Source organism: Lindgomyces ingoldianus (assembly GCF_010093535.1).
Source record: "Lindgomyces ingoldianus strain ATCC 200398 unplaced genomic scaffold BDR25scaffold_61, whole genome shotgun sequence".
Taxonomy (NCBI): Eukaryota; Fungi; Ascomycota; class Dothideomycetes; order Pleosporales; family Lindgomycetaceae; genus Lindgomyces; species Lindgomyces ingoldianus.
In genome coordinates, this window is record NW_022985222.1 from 187,169 (window position 1) to 209,856 (window position 22,688).

The following is a 22,688-nucleotide window of genomic DNA, read 5'->3' on the forward strand; positions in this document are numbered from 1 at the left end:
TAAAGTATATTCCTTTCATTCATTTTGGCACGTTTCCTTCAACATTGTTGATAAAATTTCACTGATGGACTATCTGGGAAAGCCTAGACGCAGAAGCTCTGTTTCTTACTGATCTAATTGAAATTTCCTTTGCTAATGTCGCTTCAGCGAAAATGCACGCTCGTTGTGGACTCCCATGAATGCCGAGCGTGCAAGTGCAATGCACCTAACCCGGAAGACTAGGTTTCTAAGATCCTACGTGATGAAAAGAGCCGCATACCAGAATGGGTATTCTGAATCTTTGCGACATCCGAATTGGGTACCTACAAATAGCAACGAAACATTGGGATCGGCGGGTGGCGCCGCTCTGTGGGACAGTCAGAAGGACCCGCGCCGGCGCCACATGAAACGGTGGCGCTGTGGAGAGAGGACAGTCAGAAAGGCCAGTCAGCCGAGTGCGTCTCAAGGAAATGCTTATTTGACTCTAGCTCTCGTCTGACGACGTCTAAGCTAGTTTTAATATTACTTGCATGTGCCTAAGCCGTTTTGGCGGGGCTTGCATGTAGCAGTAATGCTGATGGCAGATGTTCTCTGGTGGAAATGATGATAGCTGGTTTGGAGGTACAGGCGAGGACATCCGCCGACATGACAGACGTGAACACCCCAACGTCCAGCAACTGATTCTGAAGCATCTTTCCATTCCCAATAACTCGATATCAATTGTTCAACCATGGAGACTAAAACCATCGTACTCGTCACCGGCGCTAACTCTGGCATCGGGCTCGCCGCAATCCGCTCATTCTGGTCATCTCCAAAAGACTACCATATCCTCGCCGCCGGTCGCACTCTCCAGAAAGTTCAAGATGCTATTAGTCCGATCCGCAGCACGCCCTCTCCAGGCATCAGCACCATCGAAGAAATCGAACTCGATATCTCAGACGATGCCTCGATCGCCAAAGGCGTCGAATATGTGCGGAGCAAATACGGCCGCCTTGACAGCCTCGTCAACAACGCTGGAGGCGGCTTCGACACCGACTACCAAAATAACACAATGTCGCAACGCGAAGCGTGGACCCGTACCATGGACCTAAATGTCAGTTCCCCGCAGGTCATGACAACGGAATTTGCGCCGCTCTTGTTGAAATCTTCTGATCCAAGACTGCTTTTCATTACGAGCGGAATGTCATCTTTAGAGGAGGAAAGCATGAGGCAAACACCCGGCGAAGACCGCAAACTCCCGTTTGGTGCCGGGTGGCCGAAGCCCGAGAGAATGGCTGCGACGAACGCTTATGCGTATCGTGTTAGCAAGACCGCACTGAATATGATGTTCCTGCACTGGGTGCGATTGTTCGAGAAAGATGGCGTTAAGTGTTTTAGTTTATCACCGGGTTTTCTCGCGACGAATCTGGCCGGAGATCCTTCGATCATGAAGAAGGCGGGTGCAGGTGATCCCAGTCTAGGCGGTGACTTCATTCGCGATGTTGTGGAAGGGAAAAGGGATGAGCATGTTGGGAGGGTTATTAGACGGACAAATGATATGTATGGGAAGCGAAACAATTTCGTTCAGCCGTGGTAGTTGACTCGCGGAAGCCGTCCGAGCTCGTTAATATCCGAATCACCTGTCCGTCTGCATGGCTCACCCTCGTATTTAAACAAATTTAGTGTTCGTTTTTCTGCTACGGGTTTAAAAGATGGCTAGACGAGTGTGTGTTGAATGGCCCTTAATTCGGATCGAGTATTGTTTACATGGCTGTGGTTCGTTAGAATGGCTCCTTGGCGCCGCTGTTACCTGCTAATGTTACTTGAAGCCCCAAACCCCCAACCTTGAGACGCCGGTTTTCACCTCCTTGAAAATCTCACGAGGTACATTAATCATCCTTAGGAGCGGACACACCGTGTTTCTAGGTTTAGCTACATAATTCTACCGTACTACTCCCTAGGAATTCCATTCCTCGATACAAGGACATCCAAACTACGAAATCAAGAGGGAATGAAGTGGTACACTCGCTTTGTACTATTACAGAGAACTCCTCAACAATTATGAAAACCAGACCTTGTAACAAAAGAAACCCATACAACGCGCGCTTTTGAATTAGACACCAAACCTGTCTACGAGTACTCAATCTGGATATCCTGTCTCAATGCCTTCGCAATCTCTAACACCTCCATCCTGCTCTTCCTAGAAAAGATGTTCATGTACGCAACGAACGTGTTCACACCGGAGCTTGGTTTTGGGACCTTATCGCCTTTCTGGATAAACGTCATGCTCCTAGACACATTCTTGGCGAGATGCGGCTGTCGCTCCAACAATTCGGTAGTGACGTCGCCAGACTCCCAGATGCCTTCCTTCGAGTCGCCGAAAGCCGCCGAGATGAAAACCATATCGGCATGGTACTGAGCGCCGTTGCGGAATTGCTGCGATAGTGCTTGCACGCGCGCGGAATCGCGAAGAGCAATCAACATAGTAAGAGCCCAGTAGTCAATGCCGTAGGTAGTTTCGACAATGCCAGTTGCCTTCATCCCTGGTGGGCGGGGATTGACCTCAATGACCCACACGCTGGGTGGTGCTGCGGCAGGCTTGGAAGTCTCCTGGAGCTCGTACATTCCGTGGTCGATCGACTTCCATTCAAGAGTGGAATCCTGCATACGGGCTTCGCAATGGAAAATCCCATTTCGGAAGCCAAGTCGTAGAAGCGTCTGGTGGAAGTGGCTTCGCAACGTGGTTTGCTCGTTCACGGGGAGTTGGGAAGGTGAGCAAGTGTCCATCTCATGGAAATCATCTTGAGTTCCGTTTTCTGCGCCCTTGGGATACTCGTCGCCGATTTCGGAGAATAGGATTTCGCCGTCGTACAGAACTATGTTAACGTCGATCTCAGGGCCATCGCAATAGTGCTCCATTACGAACTCAGCTCCATGGCGATCGGTGTTGATGCGACTGACTTGGCGAGCAAGATCTGCTGCATCATCGACTTTGAAGACATCCTCGGAGCCCCATCCATTGCAGGGCTTGACGATGATCGGGTAAGGCAGGGTTTGAGTTGCGGCGATATTGAGAGCCTCATCTGCGCTAGCAGCACGAAACGCTTCGTGGCCCTCGAAAGCACTCATCTTATACTTGTTGGTTGCAATCTCAAATGCAGACGCCGGTTCACAAGCCAAACCTAGCTCCTCTGCAGCTGCAGTGATAAACGTCTGGAAACAGTCGAAGATGGTCAAAAGAGCGTCGACCTTGAGCCCAGATTGTTTGACGGCAGCTACGATCCTAGCCGGAAACTCCGCATCGAAGCCGAATTTGATTGGAACGAAAGCCTTACGCCAGTGGGCATATTCGGATCCTTCCAGCCAGTGACCTTGGACAGCAAGGACTACAACATCAAGGCCAAGGGCTTTGGCAGCCCCGTAAATGTTCTCCGCCGTGCCTCCACGAGAGGGGTGGACAGTGCTACCCTCGAGGAAGGCGACAGTCTTGCGTCGAAGGCCTGGCATAACCCACTGGAACGAAAGTCGGTTGTGGAGCTCCAATTGGACGTTGCGCAGCATGAGATCCGCAATCTCGGCGCTCTCGTTGGATCGGAGAATAATACCACCAGCAGACTCTGTAAGAAGGGAGATCAGATCCGCAGAGGTATCCCACGGCTTTCCCGTATAGTGTTCGAGAGGCGTGGCCAAAGACCTCACTTCCTCGATACACTCCATGTCTACCATACGCAGCGGAATGATATCTGAGCGGACAATTTTGCCCTCAACTCGTGGTGCGATAAGCTTTACACTGCGAGGGACCCATTTCCCGTCCAAGATAGTGGAAGCAAGGCAGTCGAGGAGAAATTGGAACGAAGCAAATGAAGCGGAGCACTTGAAGTCTGACGGCAGCAGTTCCTTTGTCCATCCGTTTGAAGACTCGATAAAGATAGGCCCGCTCATAAGCGACTGCGCGGGACGGAGGGGGCCAGAAATGGCCTCAAGACGCAGGTCGACAGATTGGAACCATGGCTGGTGTGGAGTAGATGTATGATTGATGATATCCCACGTGCATTTCCAACTTGCTGTAGTATCTTGTGAGCACAAGTTATTTTTATGCGATAAAACAGGAAGCAACTTACCCTTTGACCCTTCAATCGACTTGACGGTGATCTTACAAGCCATAGATGCAAATTAGGAAAGGTTGTCTATTGCGACGCTGGAAATTTGGCGGTTTAGAAATCTTATGAAAATAAAGATCGATCAAGTTGGCAAAGAAAAGTAAAAGAGGCAAAAATGCAGCAGAAGCAGTACGCTTTGGTATGAGTTCTAGGAAATGTTTCTAGGTCTGAAAGCAGCGTTTGTACTTTTAGAGCTTCTTGTATAGTCTCCAAGGCCTACTTTCGTTGCTTCATGGCAACCTCAGATGCTAAGTCCAGCCTTGCGCCGAGTCAGCCATGGCGATAAGATGGGGCTGTTAGGGGCCGTTTGGGATTAGGCGCGCTCCCACCATAGTCAGAGTACGAGACCCACGTCTAGCTTACCGAGTGGCATTGTAAGCTAGAAAGAACGGGCACACCTTCTGACTAGGCTTGGCTTAGATGTGGGCGAGGTGGAATAGAGTCAGGATTGGGTTCCCTGTCTGAATTTTGCAGAGCGCCTGAGTAAGGTCTGTACCTGACTGTCTCGGAGGTCAGGTACCCGCTCCATCCATGTCGTCCGGACTCAGGCGGTTTTGCCACGTGCTCGCCAGCCACACTCGGACCTCCTCGAAGAACACTCAGCACGACACACCAGTCCGCCTAACAGCTATCCAAAGATGTTGATGTATTTCACTAGAAGAATGGCCTTCATCACAACCTCCAATTCCACTTCCAACCCCAAGATCAACTTTCAGCTTCGAGATCCACTCTTTAATTCGAGATCTACTTCCATCTTCTTCGCTCCATACCCCAACTGCCGTCAGAATTTGTCCAATCAGAGCAAGGCATCTCGTCCAATCAAAAGTTTCCTTCAAGTTCAGCAAAGAGTACTCAACTTTGCCTTGTTCAGTCCACGATTTTCATTTCAGAAAACCATACACGATGCCTCTTATAACACCCATTGTTGCCGCCGTTTCGGAGCCTACGGCTAAACCCGCTAGGTTCCTGTTAGTCGGAGTTGGCCCTCATGCCAAGCGCACCTTCATCAAGCATCTCAAGGTCCTTAAAGACGAAGGAAAAGCCGAACTGGTCGCGGCCGTTGATGTCATCCCAAACCAGGCTCGAACGGAAGAATACGCAGCAGTCCACTTCCCCGGGCCCGAACTGATCTTCGTTCCTATGTTCCGCGACCCGATGCCGCCGAGTGTTGTGGTTCAGCTCGACGAAGTCGTTGCTCGCCTTGGTATCGACTGCGTTATCATTAGCGCAGAGCCGGAATGCCACAAAGCATACGGTCTTTGGGCGATTCGTCATGGACTTCATGTCATTATGGACAAACCTATTACTGTTCGCAGAAACGCCGTTACGGATATCAGCCAGGCTGCCGGTATCTCGGAGGACTACCATGAGCTGTTGGAAGCATATAATGAGCTCCAGACTCGCAAGGAGACATTTTTCCTCATCAACAGCCACCGTCGGTATCACCCTGGCTTCTATTGTACGAGCGACATGATTGCCGAGATTCAAGCTAAGACTGGCTGTCCCGTCACTAACCTTGTCTCAACTCATTGCGATGGTTTATGGAGGCTCCCGGGTGAAATCGTCGACCAGCACTATCACCCCTTTAGGTATGGTTATGGCAAGGTCTCTCACAGCGGCTACCATTTCCTTGATACGACATACCTCTTCATGAAAGCTGGCTGGAGCGCGAGCAAACGGCCAGATGAAATTGAAGTTGTTTCGTCGTTCCTCATGCCGAACGGTTTCATGCGAAGCGTCACTACCAAGGATCACCAGGATATCTTTGGTGCGGAGGCTTACGACGCCACGACCGGGCATTCGGAAAAGCAAGTGGAAGAACTCATGGAGACCATGGGTGAGTACGATGCCATGCTCCAAATTGCCTTCAAACGGGAAGGTGAGGTCGTCTCGACAGCACATATCAACCTCCTACACACCGGCTTCTCGCGCCGCTCATGGCTAGAGAATGGAAAGAACCCAGATCTTTACAAAGGTGTTGGAAGGGTTAAGCATGAGTCCCACGAGGTTCGCAGCGGACCTTTCCAGACCATTGTGATTGACTCGCGTCAAGCCAACGACAAGCACGACCGTAGCAAGCCCAGCACGGCTGAGCTCGGCAGCGACAATCATTTCGAAGTCCAATCCTGGCGTAACTGCGATGTGCTTGGCGAGAGTGACCCCCTCAAGGTCTACACGGTAGCCGACCTTGACCGGCGATACGATACGCAATTACCAGGTATCTACTCTGAGAATGTTAAGCGAGGGATCCTCTGGGAGGCTGTAGACTACTTGAAGGGCAACAAGCTATTGAACAAGATGGCCTCAAATCTGGCGGATCACAGCGTCCCTGCTGCGCTAATGAGCGCTGCATACGCCTCCCATGTTCGACGCACATTAGGCCTTAACCCAATTACTCGCATTGACCTTTCCTACTCTTCTAGTAGGTGCAACCACTCCCCCCCACTTGTCCATAAATGCTGATATCTATCTTAGAGAGCGACAACGCCTTAGCGGAAGCTACCCTTCGTCCGGAAGACGTCATAGTCAAGCCGCGTTTCTATTCTACGGCCCAGGTACCTAGGAAGGTCACGAAGTCGCGCAATCTGGGTCGATCAATGAAGAGACAGCGTCTGCATTGATTTACTGTCTCTCAACGCAAGGATTTAAACAGCATATCGCCAACACTAGAATGATTTAGGTAGAATTTCATTTCTGGAGCGGAATCTACACGAGTTGCTAGAGCCCATTGCATTTATAAACATCGCTGGCGAACAAAAAATGGGGATAGATCTTAATTTGCATTGGAGTTGGGGTTTTGGGAAATGAAGCGATTTATTACTTATAGCTTACTACGAGGAGATTTCTAATAGATTCGCACTTTTTTTTTTTTTGAAAGACTTGCTTTGGCTTCCAAGTAATAAGTAACGGGATTTAACTAAGAGAGCGATGAGATCAATGTTGTATACTGGCACTCCCTGCTAAAGACGTGCAATGTGCTGCTGTATCCGCAAGAATTTATGGCACCACTACGAGTAATCTTTCCAGATGAATGATATTGATGAGATTGGTGAAGTTGATTTGTAGGAACTTCTTAGGCTTATCGACAAAAACCTGCTAAGGCACACACTCCTCACGAATTCACGACATTTTGAGGCTTTCTTCTTGATAAGGAAATCATGCACCACGGTTATTGTACAATGCAACTATTTACAGATGTGGATGTAGATGTGGACGTAGCTCAAGCCTTTCACCCTTGAAGCACAGCCCAGATGCCTAACCTTGACCCATAACTCCTGTATAACCTGCAATGCTAATCTATGCTTTTTTCTACTATGCACTTTTAATCTTACAATTAGAAACTACGAGCTATGTAGCAGGGTGCATATAGCATTCACAATCACTTCCGGCCTCCTATTCTCTCCGGCTACTCCTCCACCCATCTGACATGAGGTATTACTCAGAGAGTCGAGCAGAGCATACAAGTTTGGAAGCTGGAAGGAATACGGAAGTCAGCGGAAGGAGCTTTATTGGAATTGGGTTAGCCAGACTCACCTCTTCTTGAAATGTGCTCTTCAGCCTCAGCACATCTTCAGCGGGAAGTGGCTCGCTATTGTGCGCCCAAGATTTGCCTTCTCTCCGCAAATAGCGCTTGCATTCATCCTCTAGTACCGTTTCTGCTGAGCGAGTCACCTCGTCGCGCCACCCCTGGACCTCCCAATCACTCCAGCCAGTTGATCGCTCTCGAACCTGAGATAACATGTGTGGCAATTCCCGACGACGACTCAAACGCTGGGTATCGGCAAGTGAAGGCCGGTCATTCAAATCGGCAGTCCAGAATTGCGTACAAAGATCCTCTATTGAAGAGAAGCCTAGTGGTTTTATGGTGGATTGCGCAGAGGCCAAGCGGGTGCTCAATGTCCCTGTCGCAGACGGCGGCCTAGAAACTACGGATTTCTTTTTCGCGTCCGTATTCCGCGAGGTTCCAGTAACTGATGAAATCAACGACGATGAGCTCGAACTTTCGGTTCCATTTGGGTATAGATTCCATATTCGAGGGATTATATCTTCGCTCTCAGATCCAGACAGAGATGTCGAATTCGACTCTTCGACATCATAGTCTACATCAGAGCCCATATTGCTCGTTGGTCTTTTCCGCTTCGATAAAGTGTTGTTTGACGGATATAGAGGGGTCTTTGAACGGGCTCGCAGTTCCTCTCTACTACTGCTTGAAGCACCAGTATACTTTCTGTGAAGAGCCGCCGGTCGTCGGAGGGAATGTACACTTGTTGACTCTGTGCCCAACATCGAAATATCCTGCAGACAAAGAGTGCCAAGATCCATAGCAGCAACGGCAGGGGAGCTGTGATTCGACGGTGGGTTCTGAGTTCCATAAGGGAGCTGTGGTTCTGAAGGAGGTGAATGCGACGTGCGGACTCTAAGTCCGTCCCCGGAATGGAGATTAGATCCGTGTACAGTATGGATAGCAGAGCCTCCATACTTGTCCGAGTTTTCAAACCCACTAGATGGGAACAGTACCGCATCTGGGACATCGGGCCAACTTTGATGCGCGAAAGCTCCCTCCGAAGGGAGGCTTTGCATCATTTGCGAGTCGTCCATTAAGGAATCAAAGTGGGCATCGCCATTCCGACGCACACCATTTACGAGTTGGTCATGACCTGCGTTAACCATGCGTCGCATAGGAGCCACATTCCCAGCCTGCTGTTTGGCATGCAGTTGCATTGGGAGAGGCATCGTGAGGGGATCCCATAACGACGTGTCGAGATCAGCGTCGCGATATGGATGGGTTGGCGATTCAGTCCTTGGCTCGCCATTTACCGAAGCACTTGAAGATCTTGCGTGTTCGGCGGCGGCGCGCTCGAGTGCTTCGATCCTTTCCTTCATATTCCTGCCTGCTTTCGATTAGAAGGTAGTTCAGAGTTAACGTCGTTCTAGGGCGCTATCCTTACGATAGTTTCTCTGGGCCAAACGGTTCTGTATTCGCTTGCGCTCTTGGCGGTCTGATATATGAGACCAGTCGTCCTCATTCGTATCCCCATGCTCCCTGACTTGCTTTTTGGATGTGGACAATGACATGTTTAGCCTTACACCGATCGTTGAGGATCGGTAGCGCCGTTGCTTGTTATCTACAAGTGACTCTTTTATTAGGTAATGGAAGAGTGGAAGTATGCATGCTCGCGGCAGAGCAGACTTTCTACACTTCAAGGAATCCTTCAATGGCGTGCTGTGCTTCCCAAAAATTAGGATCGGGTGCCTTGACAGTAAGCTTTCGGCCATCCGCCGCATAGCTTGGCCGAAATCAGCCGCTGGTACCCCATGGAGTATCGACAGGGGCACCCTGCTGAATCAACACATGGCCCAACATCTAGCTGGATGAGAGGCAAACTCACACCGCTTCGCAGCGCATGGGTAACCAAACGCACACCTCGATCTAGCATGTGTAATTTTTCCTGCTCAGCCTCCTTATTATCGCACCCTATTCGGTCCTGCCAAGAGCGCACTCCCTGAGGCCACCCGCTAAGAAGCGACCAAGTGTGGTTAAGTGACTGCGCCATACTGCTTGTTTGTCGGCTCTGTTGGAGGAATCCTCGTATATTTAATCTCCGCCACAAACTACTCGGGGATCTAATCGGTGCTTATTAACGTCCCAGCCTCGTGCCCAAAACTCCGACCCTCTCAGGGCTTTATCGCATTTGATACGCCTGCACGTTAATTGTCATCCTGTCTGCAAGGTGCCCATTGCGTATTCTCGTTAGCGGGGCCTGCTAATAATTTTACAAGGGCTGTGGCCGGACCTGGCGTGAGGGATGAGGAGGATTTTGAACTCGGGATGAGCTTGTTTTGAATGGTTAATATCGAGAGAATTACCAAGTCCAGTCAGGCTTCGGAGTTGGCGTGAGTTGCTTTCTTACCTTTCTTCATTCGGGGAATAGCTTCTGCAAGCCGAACTAGCCTCATCTCAGCTTTAAATCAGAGCAGCTCCGCAACCAATACGTGTCTGGCGTGCTCTCACGTCCTCCATATCTCAGTTGTCAGATCCACCGTCAAATCGATTCTCATGAGCAGGAACAACACAGCTAAGCTAACCATTGATGGACCTATCTATGGTCAGACCAAAATATAACACCACAAAACCAACGACTTACTATTCCTAACCCCGGCCACTGGAACCTCGCAAAGTTTCCCAAGTCGGATTTCGGACTAGCTGTTGAAGAGTTGCCCTTGGAAGACCAAATCCTTCGCGTAAGCGACCGCTCTGCGCCCCTAGAGCCTCCATCCATTCCATTATGCAAGTGTAGAAGCATCTCAATCCAGATGGATTCCCCATCTAGAGTTCAGCCTCGCAAACTCCAAGCTCAGAAATCATTAGATCTTTCGATTCTTAGAAGACAGTCTCCGAAGTCGGAGTCCTTTGGCAGTCAGACCTTACTCAACCCTCACGTCACCCATTGGAGGATCTCCAAACTTGGAAAAAAAAAAATTGCACAAGGTCAACACCACGTGTTCCTACAGTTTCATTAAAATCTGACCAGATCGTGAGCATGCACAGATGTATTCCCAGGTTCTGAACTGGTTAGTGATTACTCCAAGTGAGAGCTCTATTCAACATGCTGGTAGTCAGCCTCACAAGAAATATTCTACGCACGAGGTTTTTTCTTACCCTTATTCTGCTCGTCATTTTACATTCACTCTATCTCACTGCAACACGGGTAACAAATTACTTGCACCTTCAGCGGCTCAAATGACCCCGCATCGATGCTCCCATCGCTAACCTTGGTCCTGACGGGGACTACACGGCTGTAAAAGAACGGTACATGCTCCACTTCAAAGATATCCTGAAAGAGGGGTATGACAAATACAAGCATCGAGAGTTTCTGGTGTGGGGAATCGATGGATTTATTACGATCCTATCACCGGATTATCTCGAGGAACTGAACGTGCTGGGTAAGGATGTTTTGAATTTCCACGCCGCGAGTCAGAGGGTATGTGAGTAAAAAGTTCCTGAATTTACTATATTCTTACTTCATAGTTGATTCATTGCGAGGACTGTGAGCTAACTTGAGCTTGTCGATTTGGTAGCGAATCATTGGTGACTATTAGTGGTTTGGTATTGCGGATGAGTTGGGAGCACACACGGTCTTGGTTGATGATACGAGGCAGATTGGTAAGTTCGCATATGAATATCTTCAAAATATCAAATTACAACTAACATGCCTGTCTCACTCTAGGTGCTATGCTTCCGGGCATCCACAATGACATCGACCATGCGCTAGCCACTGAGTTGCCTGCTTGTGAAGGTTTGCGACCAACTCCATCTCATTTTACAGACTATGCAGCTGACACCTATCCTCCAGAATGGACACGCTTACTTGTTTGGCCCAAAATGTTCCGTGTCATATGCCTTGTAATCTCGCGCATGATTGGCGGCTCGCTTGTCAGTCGAGATGAAGCTTGGATCCATGTGATGACTGGATTTGTCGAAGACCTCGTTGTTGGCTCGTGGGAGCTCAGGAGCTACTCCTTGCTGTTACGTCCAATCGTAGCCCGCAGGTTGGTTCCTGGAATCCATCGGGTGTGACGGCACCAGAAGGACGCAAGAAAGATAATCTTACCAATTATAAAGAAACGCCGACAAGCAGAGGCACAGGCTCGTGCTACAGGAGATAAGTATGAGAAGCCGAATGTCCTCATTTAGTGGTTGACAGAAAATGCTGCGAAGGCAACCCCGAGACCGGATAATAATGTGTCCGACTTGTGTTTGGTGATCACTTTTGGGGCGCTGCATACTGCAACAGCGACGTTGACGAACGTCATATTCGACCTTGCAGCGCGGTCAGAGCATGTGGAGCCGTTAAGAGAAGAGTACCTAGCTGCAAATGAGAAATATAAGCAAGGTTGGAATGAGAAGCAGGCGTTACTTGTGAGCAGCTTGAGCAAGCTAGATAGCTTCACGAGGGAATGACAGCGGTTGAATCCGATGACACTGAGGAAGCCTCATCCCTGAAGTACTGCAGAAGCCAATCTTTCCAGCATCTTATACTCCCGTCGTACTCAACCCTGTCACTCTCTCAACAGGCCTCCACTTCCCCAAAGACACGCACATCCTTATACCTGCAGCGATAATCTCGCTCAATGCGACAAACTATACGTCACCATACGAGTTTCGCGGGTTCCGCTTCCACGAGCAGCGAACCGGTGCTTCCGGAGATGCCATGCACAAAGGCCAATTTATCGGCACAGCCACGATAGATGCACTTTTTATATGGCCGGAACGCGTGTCCTGGACGCTTCTTCGCAGGTGCGGCTATCAAGTGCATTGTTGAACATCTCAGGGGAGAATTTGAGATGAAGATAGTTGAGCCTGAGAAAGGAAGCCCGGAGAATACTATAAAAGGGGCTATACGTCTGACGTGTGAAAGCTTAGAGGCCGTGTCTCTGAGGAGAAAGAAGTAGATGGGAAAGTGGGGGGGAAATAGCTACCATAGGCTGTAAAAAGGTTAAGGGTAGAAAAATCTTCATGGAAGCGAAAAGTTCAATGCTCAGTGGAGTAGAGGGAAGTCTTAGGTAGTGGATAACCGGCGGGCAGAATAAAATATTTTTTATTACCTTAGAGCATTGTCAATATAAATCAGCCGAAGTTGCAATCGAGCCTGAAGCTAGAACCGCTGACCATTACGAGCAGTGGTTGGCAGTTCAAATGTTGTACAAGTGTTGAGCCAGGTTCGTTAGTAATTTTCGGACCAGGTCTTGCCCTTGGACCCAAAATACCCTCTGAACCCAGCAACACTAATTTGCGCAACTGTTCCTATCCCAAATTCGAACCGGCATATTCGTATTTTCTTCTGAGAAGAGACTTCTGGCCTTGGCGGCCTCATTCAGGGCGCCTCATCCAGGGCGCCTCATCCAGGGCGGCCAAGCACTTAGCGCTCCCAGCAGCGTCCTTTTCGAGCTCTTGTTACGGGCGAGGAACGTTACGGATAAGCTTTTGGGGCCGTAGGTACGGGATCCCTTCATAGATGCCATTTGGGGCTCCTCATCCACCACCGTTTTAGCACCGCCGTTTTAGCCCTTGTTCTTTACGTGCAGTTAAGGTTCAGCCCCAGGCAGGGCGTAAGTGGGGCCGAGGAATAAAGCTAGGCCCTTATTGCTTGATGATCCCTTGTTCATCAGCTGAGAGCTTAGTTATCGTAGCAAGAATGGACCCATCAGAAATTAGGGCAAACTTTAGGTTGGGAAGGCTTGGGTGAATGGGTGAGAACTCTATTAGATTCGTGCTGGATAGCTGGGCTCTTATTTCTAATATTACCCGACGGAGCTGCCGAACCACGTGTCAATTTCTAGGGAAGAAACCAGGATTTGCAATACCAAAAATATTCTCTATATAAGCTTCTATACATTAGATCTGCAACTTCATTTATTGCACGATACTGTTCAAGGATCGTGGGGGGTTCTCGTGGTCGCTATTGAAGATTTGTTACCGCCTTCCTCCCTCATTCTAGAATAATATAATAGCTAAACACTACTCTTTTTTCATACGTCATACCTGCATCGAGGGCTTTACCATCAGGCATCTAGCTTCCTACATAAATACTCTCCGTCACGCAACCCGTAACCAAGCATGAGATGTTACAGAGAGAACTTTCCGGCGGACGAAGGGATCCTACAAGTAATTCTCTAAGCTGAAGCCGTTACCCAACAATATTCTGCCGTCGTTTAAACGGACTGAACGAGCCTAAGGCCGAGCTACACCGGGCTCAAGGAAAGAGTTAGGTCATCAAAATAGACACGTCGATATTCTCGAGTCCTGACGAAGACAAATCCACCCATAAGTGTATATTTTAATACCAAGAAAGTCCTTCCATCGAGTCTCTGCTGGAGCAGTCTGTTGGGGCAGTCTGCTTCGCTACCCCCTAAGGTGGTGCCGGTTTTGTGTTCTACCATGTGCCTCACTGATCCTCAGCTATTTGCCTATCCCTTGCCTGCTTTCGTGTTTGTGGACTTGTCGCAACTCCTGTCATACACTAAGTTCCAGTGAACTTTTCTTCCAAGAACTTAGAGTTGCTTTAGTGAAGGAGGAATGAACCTCTGAAGATGAAGGATTTTATAACCTTGTACCTCCGAACCTCAACTTGTGAGAAAGTTAGGAGAAGGTTGAACCGCACCGAGGATGATCTTGGATGATTTGGAATGCGATATTTTACGGGGTTAGTAGGTTTGTTTTCATATTCTAAGTCAAGGCTAGAGCGACCGCGATGCTTCCGAAGTTTCAAAGACTTTTTTACGTCTAGCTATGCACGCTCTTCTGAATTATTTTCTTTTGCTTTGCAGTCCCTGCGAAAGCCACGAACATAGCTTCTAGGTTATTTCTATTCGTATGGAGGGGAGAATTGAGATCGGGGGCTTTTATATTGTTTATCCGACATTGTGCACTCGCGAAAGACCCTCCACCTTCTCACATATCCCTTAAAAGAAATCCAATCCTTACACCATATAGCGGAAGAACCCTTTCAGGAATATTTCACACATCTTCTAGATCTCTTTGTATGTGGTCCATAGCTCTTATTAAATGGGTTTGTTGAGGGTAGAGCTACTTCTGAGGCCTAGCTCCATTGCCACATCCGTGACTAAGACTGCCTCCGGAAGTGAAAAGTATACATCCTCTCGACCTCCTGCATTAGAATATCCACAGGCATATCACTTCTCAGTTCTTGTTAATAGGAGCGAAACGGAGGCGGAGTGAAAGGGGGGATAATATGTGAACATTGGTTTCGAATGGAATAAGTCATTTAGGAAGTGAGGAGTAGGGAGAAGGGTGGTTTCGAGCGATGGTGGTGATGAGCGTAATCAAGAGACTATGCTGTCTAGCAAGATCTAGATCATATCCATCTTAGATAGTCGGAGAAAAGATAATAAAACACAACCCCCGGAACTGCACCACTTTCAGATATAGAATTACTATTACCTATATATGATTGAGTGATTTAACCCTCTATCTTCCAATAACTTGTGACAACAAAAGAAATTAGTTCCGATGACTCCAGTGAGGTCTTACTGATACAATGCCGTGCCTCCATACTTATACAGCATAAATTCCTCCATCCCAAGCACCGCGCAATGCAATGCAACGCAACACAAAACAAAACAACTCCTATCTCACCCACCGTCCCTCTCACACTCACAGCCTTACTCTTCCCTCGTCGGGTCGCCCCCCAAACAATCCCCTCCACCCGTCACCCCTATCCCCTCCTCCAGCACCACCGCTTCTCGCGCTAGATGGCTCATCCCCACCCATCCACTTCGGTCTCGAGAACTCGACCCCGTCAAACGTATTCCTGACACGATCTGCAAAATCCGAAAAGAACCCTCCTTCTTCTTCTTCCTCCTCCTCCGCCCTTCTCCTCTCCGGCCTCTGTCGCCTCGTCGCACTAGCCTCACCTTCCCTCGAAGAAGCCGGATGATCCGTATATCTTTCCCTCCCACCCTCCCGCTCATTCTGCCCACCGACCCCACCCCCCCGGCGCTGAGAAAGCCCCAGGGCGTTTCCGTTTGCCGTAGCATGAATTTCGCGGTCAATCAACGCCCTTCCCTCGCGCCAACTGCCTGTGCCTAAAATATCCCCATCGCCATTCTCTTCCTCATCCTCCAGCAAATCACCAAAGCCACAGATATTCCGTATTCTACCATATAAACCAAACGCGCTCGCAGCAACAGGCACAAGCACGAACGCAGGGAAGTACTTCGAAAAGCCCTGACTAATCTTCGTAAGATCAATCAATATTCCTAGGAATTTATGGAAACTAGTGACCTTGTAGATAGTGGGCGGGATGAAGGTGACGAAATTATATGCCAGCGGGACCGTGAGTTTTGCGACTTGAAGGCCGTACCATGTTGCAGATTCCTGGTATGTTCCGCGTTTGACGAGTGCGCGGTTGCCCCAGATCTTGACTTCAGTGAGTGAGAAGAAGGCGCAGATGCACATGTAACACAGCCAGGCGGCAGCGATGGCTTGGCCTGCGAAGCCGATTTGGCCCCGCGACGAGGACGGATGATGGATGACCGTCAGGCCGATTAGGGAGAGCTTGGGTTCGTCGAAGGATTTGACACATTCGGACCAGACGACAGCTGCTGATGCGAGGGCGCAGGTGAAGGAGAAGAGGTAGTAAAGGGCGGGGATGAGGTGGACGTGGACGTGATAGCGGGTGTAGGGTGTGAGGAGGGTGACACTGGATAGGAAGCCAGACCGCGGGGTTTCGAAGGGCGAGTTCTTAAATTCCAGTCTTTGAGATGCTTTCGAATCAAGTATTGCTTGAGTTCTGACGGCCTTTACGACGAGCCGATCCCATTCGTCTGAAAAGCGCATCTTCGCATGACGCGCCCGCTTCAGCTTCCTGGTCGTGTCGGCGAGATACCTCTCTGTGACCACGGGCGGCACCGTCGCCCTGCTCGTCCTCGGCGTTACGCTCGCCCTACTCTCCGGTAAACTACTCATCTCCACCAGCTCGTCAATCCACTCCTGAAACGCCCTCACGGTGCCGTTCTTTCTCTGCTTCAGCTGCTGGACCATGTCCTCGTACTGCTCGAGCTTATCCATGGCCTCAGTCAACTTGTCCTTGATCTTCGGCGCCTGGCTCTGCAACCTCTTTAGCCGACCACTGATGCTTGCGTAGCGATATAGACTCCGCGGAAATGCAACGAGCCCGTGTCCCATGAGATATATGGCCAAAACCAGGCCCCAGGCATATGCGAGGGCCATGACCAGGCCCTTCAGCGAGTCGAAGTTCCAGCCATTTGTGAGGAAGATGTACACTCCGCCGAGGACGCCACTCCCCAGCATCAGCATCTGATAGCGACCATTGCTCCTCAGTGAATACAGCAATCGATCCTTAGGCTCGCGATAGCCGGAATCGCAATACTCGCCTAAATATGGCAAGATGATCCAGGTCAGCGCAAAGGTAAGCCAGTACGTCACACGCCATGACTTGTACACGACTTTATCTGAGAGCCAGATGCCGCGGCTGACGGACGTGTCGGTGCCGGCGCTGGATGCGAGGTCGATGGGGACAAGTAGGACGATGGACGCGGGGAGCGCGATGGCGAGGAAGACGGGGACGAGGACGTAGGCGGGTGTGGTACGCAGCGGGAGGTAGTAGCGCAGGAGTACCAGGACGAGGAGGCTTATGGCGAGGAGGGAGAGGGTGAAGAAGGCGGTTGAGCTGGCGGGTGACGCCGTCTCCATCTCAAAGCCCAATCTTCAAATAATTCCCAAGTCGTGTGGTGATTCTTCGCGCATGTACTGTAATGTGGTGTGGTGACGTTGTCCCGTTGCATTCGTCATCCAACATGCGAGGGCGCAGTGTGGCGCCTAAGATCACGTGATGATTAGCCCACAACTTTGAGGCGCAGCTCGCTTATAAAGGGTGATACGAAAAACGGTTTTGCACCGATGCGAAAATAATCAAGAGAGGACCGTTTCAACCGCCTGGCCTAGAGGCATAGCTTGATGAAAACGAGAACCACGGTCGTAAGAAACGACTAAGATGGACATGATTACTCTCCCTAAGGGGTTTAGCAATTGGTGATGATGAATGAAACAACCTCAAAATAAACCATGTCAAACAGGTCACCCAAAAGTGTTACTGCGGCGTAGTGCAGGTGAATACAACTCCTTCCTTGAATCCGGTAGATCATAGTTTCATGAAAGGGGGTGTCCGTGACGATTAAATTGTAATGTCACTGATTTGTCTGCAAGGGGATGCATCCTGCGCAGCCACCGAAGCCCAGTTCGAGCATTTTCGGGCAATAAAACGGAGGCATTTGAAACAGCTACGGAGGAATCTTCTGCTCTTGAATATATGCCCCATGCGATTCATCTTTCTTGGTCACATCAGCATCAAGAAGAAAGTATGCACCTTGCTCAGACGACCATGTGAGCATCTTGGCGAGGACTTTTGAAATCCTTGGAAATGATCATGCCAATGAAGTTGGGTGGCGCAAAAGCCCGGGTTTGTCCTGTTATTGATGACTTCCGTAGCGTCGATCCTGAATGCCAGTTCATGGAACCAGAATACGTTTAGAGGAGAAGTTTTGCAACTATATAGGAGTAGGGTCTCCGTGGCCTGCGCATTACAGGGACACAGAGACTTGTTTGGGTTTCCTAATTGCAAGGCCGAGATGGTACATACGCGCGACGGGTGTATATACTATTCTGTCCGCAGAATCAACTGTTGGTTGATTATTCGCACCTTTTTGGTTGTACTGGCGCAGTGGTGCAGAGCTCCGTCCTTACACTAATCTCTTCCTACATACATTACAAAGTTATGTAACCAAGCTGTGCTCAACCTCAGATTCTACAGTGATATCTTCTCCGTGCTAGACTGAGGCTTTCTAGAGTCTTATACTTTTATAATAGTCTAGTTTCTTAACTTACTAACTTACATCCGCAATGTTGTTTTATGTATTATCATATTACTTTACTTTTTGCTAAATGCTTTAACTTTTAATCTTATATATTTACTTATTATTGTTGACAACTTCCAGGTAGAAAACTAACCTAGTGTTGTGGCATTTACAAAAACAGTTAATTTGTATGTAAAAACAATGCAAAGCGTAAACGTTAATGTGTTGCTACGAAAATCTACTAATTTCAGCACACAGCACATAGGTTCATTAACTGACCAATTTAGGCTATAGGCACGGTTACTTTTGTTTGCTTTAACAGCGAGATATATATTCTTATGTTTGTTAACTTGTACTTTGTTAACAAAAACATGTCTCCATTCTATAAATCCTATTAATCAAAAGAAAGCAGGTCACTAGTATTCTTCCCAGCATCTAACCTACCCGTAGGGATTTGATAGAGGAGCTCTTTTGCGTATGCGGCAGCCGCCATTGCTGCATATCCTTGCCACTCCTTATTCTTATGAGAATCCGAATAATCGCATATACCACGAATAACTAAGCATGGAAAGTGATTCATTAACCCTGCTGCTTCCATTTCAAAGCACAGCACTTCCATTTCCGCCGCAAGTTCATCCCGAAGCTGAGCGTCCTTAACTACCTGAAATCCTGAGGCAATTAGGCCGTAGTGAATCGCTGGATTATCCTCGTCTTTGGTCCGCTCAGGTCGAGATATTAAGTTTGATGGACTGCTACTACAAACTGTCGTACAGCTTGCTTCATTACCTAAGGGGTGGGTGGCTCTGGGCTGATATAGCCTGTCGGTGCTTGGATCTGGTCGTTGATACTTCTTCCGTAGTCTTGGTTTCTTCTCAAGAACACTATTAATAGCGTCTTCAAGTTGATGTCCCTCTACCTCATATTGAGCTTCTAGGTACGCTACAGCTGTCTGCAGGATTGCTGGTGGCTGGTTCAAGATTGCTGTTGCTTGGAAGCCCCGATCTTGTATCGTCTTGCCAAAGTCATAGTGGAACACACCACTCATCCCATTCCGGGGAGAACTGACCACAATATCTCCTAGACGGATATCATGTTTTGGACTTGGAACCCCGCCGCCAATACCGACCATTAGACCGATACAAATGTTCGGAAAGCTACGTAGCATATCTCTTGCCACACTTGCTGCAGATGATATCCGTACTCCCCATCAGGCATGACAGCGATAACAATGTAGTGTTTACCAACTCTGCCCAATGTGTACCCGTTATTATCATGCGGGGATAGATATTGTGGCCCTTCGTGCCTTTCGTCAAGAAAGGCTTGCGCTGCAACGTACTCCGTGCTTATAGCGCAAATCCAGCCAACTGTATAGACGTTGGGATTCCAGTGAATATGGTTGTAAAACCCTGCCATAACTATATAACATTACTAATTTTGTGGGAGGATGCTTTCTGTATAGTTACTTACTAGAAGAGATCCTCTTCTCGTCTTCGACCCTCCTTGGATGGATTCAATGAAGAAGATCCTTCGCGTATGCAGCGGCCGTCATTGCTGCTACCCTTGCCACTCCTTATTCTTGTGAGAATCCGAGTAGTCACATACGCCATGAATGATTAAGCATGGAAAGTGGTTCATAAGCCCTGCTGCATCCATTTCAAAGCACAGAACATCATTTTCTGCCGCAAGTATATCACGAACTTGAGCGTCCTTGATTACCTGATCTCCTGAAGCAATTAAGCCGTAGTGAATTGCTGGATTTTCCTCGTCTTCGGTCCGTTCAGGTCGTGATATTAAGTTTGATGGACTAGTACTACAGACTACCGTACAGCTTGCTTCATTGTCTGAGGGATGGGTAACTCCGGTTCGATGTAGTCTGTCGCTACTCGGGTCCGGTCGCCTATATTTCTCCCGTAGTCTTCGATTCTTCTCAAAAGTACTATTTATGGCTTCTTCGAGTCGATGTCCCTCTACCTCATATTGAGCTTTTAGAGACATTATAGCGGTCCGCAGGACTGTTGGTGGCTGGTTCAAAAACGTTGTTGCTCGGAACTTCTGATCCCGTATCGTCTTGCCAACGTCATAGCGGAACACACCACTCATCCCACCCCGGGGGGCACTGACAACAATATCTCCTAGACGGATATCATGCTTTGGACTTGGCACACCACCACCAATACCGACTACTAAACCGATCCTAATGTTTGGAAAGCTAGATAGCATATTTATTGCTATGCTTAACGCGGAGGACATACCATACTCCCCGTCACGTATAACAGCGATGACGATATTGTGTTTTCCAACTCTGCCTAATGTGTATACGTTATTGTCGTGCGGTGGCAAATGTTGTGGTTTTTCATGCACTTCCTCAAGAAAGGCTCGCGCGGCATTATACTCGGTTGTGATAGTGCAGATCCAGCTAATGGTGTAATTCATGGGGTCAGACATGCCGACCGGCAGAGTATCGCTAGTCTCGAGATGGTGGACGGGATGGAGATCGCTATGCTGAAGATATTGCTCATGCATGGATGAGCAGGCAGTGGAGGTGTTGGATTCTCCAGGAAAGAGGATGTGGACAGGGGTTCGCGCTATGGCGGGGGCGAAGCGTAACTCTCTTCAGCTGAGCAGCGGCAGCGGCATCTTTGTGCAGCAAGCTAATGCATGCAATGCAGGAAGGTTTTCCATTGACTGTAAATAACGACCTCAATGGTAGACAGGGTAGATGTTAATCTGGGGTTCCACTGCGTCGAAATCTAGGCCTGCCGTAAGGCAAGTTGTATTGTGTGTTGATATTTTATTTACCAAAGAATTCATTCAAATTCCTTATCATTTCGTAGCGCCTTTGGCGTAGCAATGACGACTATGGAATTTACTCGAGGTCCTTATTTATTTCCGGTGACGGCGTTAGCCCTTATTGAAGCTCTCAATGTATCATCCGGTTCACAAAGGTACGCGAATACCCCGATTCAGCAGTTGCACAGCCTTGTGGCTTGCGGGGGTGTACTTATCTAATCGCTAATCGAACTCCGCGCGCTAAAGCTCTCTAAAGATGAGGAATCGGACTGTGGTCTCGGGATTGCATCATGGACGGGACTTTGACGACTACTGCGGGGCGCGCAGCACATCACTAATCAACCATCCATCGCGATTCGATTCCAAACACCATTCAACCGGTCTCAGACAGATTCCAAATTCCTCAACCTCATCTCCAGGTATATAATTACTCTACCCCATCCCAACACACTCCTGTCCTTCACAACTGTTCCATTCCCATACTCACACACCCCAGACCCACTCAACCAACTCACCATCAACCTCGGCCTCGGCCCCCAACCACCACCCTGTCTTTCCTGCGCTCATTCTTCAAGCGCGCCCCCAGCCCCGCCACTATGTCCGCCACCAAGACCAAAGTCCAAGGCATCATCGACGAAAACCCCGTCGCCGTATTCAGCAAAAGCTTCTGCCCCTTCTGCAAGGCTACGAAACAACTTTTATCTGAGAACGGCGTGAAGTTTTACGCCATTGAACTGGATCAGGTCGGTATGTAACCCCCCCACCCCACCACACAGACACATGGGGGGTTCTTGTCTCCGTTGTGCCCAGAGGCCATACACTCTCTGGCTAGGGAGAGATAAGCCCTTTTCCAGCAGGATGTCACACCCACTGACTAATAATGCTAACAGATGATGGATCCGCCATCCAATCCACCCTCGCCGAGCTAACCGGCCAAACCACCGTCCCCAACATCTTCATCAACAAGCAGCACATAGGCGGAAACTCGGATCTCCAAGCCAGGAAAGGCGAGCTCCCGCAGCTCTTGGCGAATGCTGCTTCTTAAACCCACAGCACTCCTATCACCTGTTCGTCGCTACATGTTTCGGTCTGGCTAGGATGCGGAGAAATATGGAGAGATGGGGGGGGGTCTTTTGGTATGGAACATGTTCGTTGGGTAGGGTGCCCATGGGTAGAGTAGAGCTAGAAAAATTATACCGAAGAACACACATACACACATATACACAATCCGACGGCTCACTGACGTTTCTGGGACGGACCAGCTCTGCAGGAAAGAATGCTGTTCTTGATACTTGCCCTAAAACAATGTTTGCCATTAAAACCAAGCCGCAGTTTCATCTTAAATTTGGTCTTTCAAGACTGCTACCTCTCCGTGTCCATCTC

General features: G+C 49.0%; 8 protein-coding genes across 8 annotated transcripts; 4 read left to right on the forward strand and 4 right to left on the reverse strand.

Moving 5' to 3' along the window:
* Window positions 1-607: 607 nt before the first annotated feature.
* Window positions 608-1,686, forward strand: BDR25DRAFT_307861 (NAD(P)-binding protein). The gene has a single exon (XM_033690921.1). It carries the CDS (start codon window positions 710-712, stop codon window positions 1,553-1,555), a length of 846 nt encoding a protein of 281 aa, XP_033540100.1. The 5' UTR covers window positions 608-709; the 3' UTR covers window positions 1,556-1,686.
* A 402-nt stretch (window positions 1,687-2,088) lies between these two features.
* Window positions 2,089-3,945, reverse strand: BDR25DRAFT_298272 (uncharacterized protein; the record flags this gene model as incomplete). Its single annotated transcript, XM_033689057.1, has 1 exon — window positions 2,089-3,945. Exon 1 carries the CDS (start codon window positions 3,898-3,900, stop codon window positions 2,089-2,091), a length of 1,812 nt encoding a protein of 603 aa, XP_033540101.1. The 5' UTR covers window positions 3,901-3,945.
* Window positions 3,946-5,021: 1,076 nt separating this feature from the next.
* On the forward strand, window positions 5,022-6,581 carry BDR25DRAFT_384757 (uncharacterized protein; the record flags this gene model as incomplete). Its single annotated transcript, XM_033697899.1, has 1 exon — window positions 5,022-6,581. The coding sequence occupies one exon, from the start codon at window positions 5,022-5,024 to the stop codon at window positions 6,579-6,581; it is 1,560 nt and encodes a 519-aa protein (XP_033540102.1).
* A 722-nt stretch (window positions 6,582-7,303) lies between these two features.
* On the reverse strand, window positions 7,304-9,324 carry BDR25DRAFT_347323 (uncharacterized protein; the record flags this gene model as incomplete). The annotated part of the gene is made up of 4 exons (XM_033694251.1): window positions 9,068-9,324; window positions 7,653-9,010; window positions 7,451-7,459; window positions 7,304-7,402 (listed from the first exon to the last, which is right to left on the reverse strand). Exons 1-4 carry the CDS (start codon window positions 9,192-9,194, stop codon window positions 7,304-7,306), a joined length of 1,593 nt encoding a protein of 530 aa, XP_033540103.1. The 5' UTR covers window positions 9,195-9,324.
* A 1,609-nt stretch (window positions 9,325-10,933) lies between these two features.
* BDR25DRAFT_329787 (cytochrome P450) lies at window positions 10,934-12,572 on the forward strand (the record flags this gene model as incomplete). The annotated part of the gene is made up of 8 exons (XM_033692478.1): window positions 10,934-11,101; window positions 11,220-11,283; window positions 11,348-11,416; window positions 11,474-11,691; window positions 11,722-11,802; window positions 11,839-12,039; window positions 12,134-12,314; window positions 12,418-12,572. 8 exons carry the CDS (start codon window positions 10,934-10,936, stop codon window positions 12,570-12,572), a joined length of 1,137 nt encoding a protein of 378 aa, XP_033540104.1.
* Window positions 12,573-15,060: 2,488 nt separating this feature from the next.
* On the reverse strand, window positions 15,061-17,430 carry BDR25DRAFT_273354 (uncharacterized protein). Its single transcript, XM_033687355.1, has one exon. The coding sequence runs from the start codon at window positions 17,353-17,355 to the stop codon at window positions 15,295-15,297; it is 2,061 nt and encodes a 686-aa protein (XP_033540105.1). The 5' UTR covers window positions 17,356-17,430; the 3' UTR covers window positions 15,061-15,294.
* Window positions 17,431-18,909: 1,479 nt separating this feature from the next.
* BDR25DRAFT_384790 (purine and uridine phosphorylase) lies at window positions 18,910-20,986 on the reverse strand (the record flags this gene model as incomplete). The annotated part of the gene is made up of 2 exons (XM_033697900.1): window positions 20,342-20,986; window positions 18,910-19,301 (listed from the first exon to the last, which is right to left on the reverse strand). The coding sequence occupies exons 1-2, from the start codon at window positions 20,958-20,960 to the stop codon at window positions 18,910-18,912; spliced, it is 1,011 nt and encodes a 336-aa protein (XP_033540106.1). The 5' UTR covers window positions 20,961-20,986.
* Window positions 20,987-21,102: 116 nt separating this feature from the next.
* Window positions 21,103-22,556, forward strand: BDR25DRAFT_397240 (glutaredoxin; the record flags this gene model as incomplete). The annotated part of the gene is made up of 9 exons (XM_033698490.1): window positions 21,103-21,156; window positions 21,185-21,221; window positions 21,270-21,276; window positions 21,350-21,390; window positions 21,421-21,484; window positions 21,552-21,579; window positions 21,633-21,724; window positions 21,802-22,052; window positions 22,196-22,556. 9 exons carry the CDS (start codon window positions 21,103-21,105, stop codon window positions 22,348-22,350), a joined length of 729 nt encoding a protein of 242 aa, XP_033540107.1. The 3' UTR covers window positions 22,351-22,556.
* Window positions 22,557-22,688: the final 132 nt, after the last annotated feature.

Excerpts from the sequence above, each read along its gene's own strand:
- BDR25DRAFT_273354 (XM_033687355.1), bottom strand. The coding sequence starts at position 17,355 with ATGGAGACGGCGTCACCCGCCAGCTCAACCGCCTTCTTCACCCTCTCC.
- BDR25DRAFT_307861 (XM_033690921.1), top strand. The coding sequence starts at position 710 with ATGGAGACTAAAACCATCGTACTCGTCACCGGCGCTAACTCTGGCATC.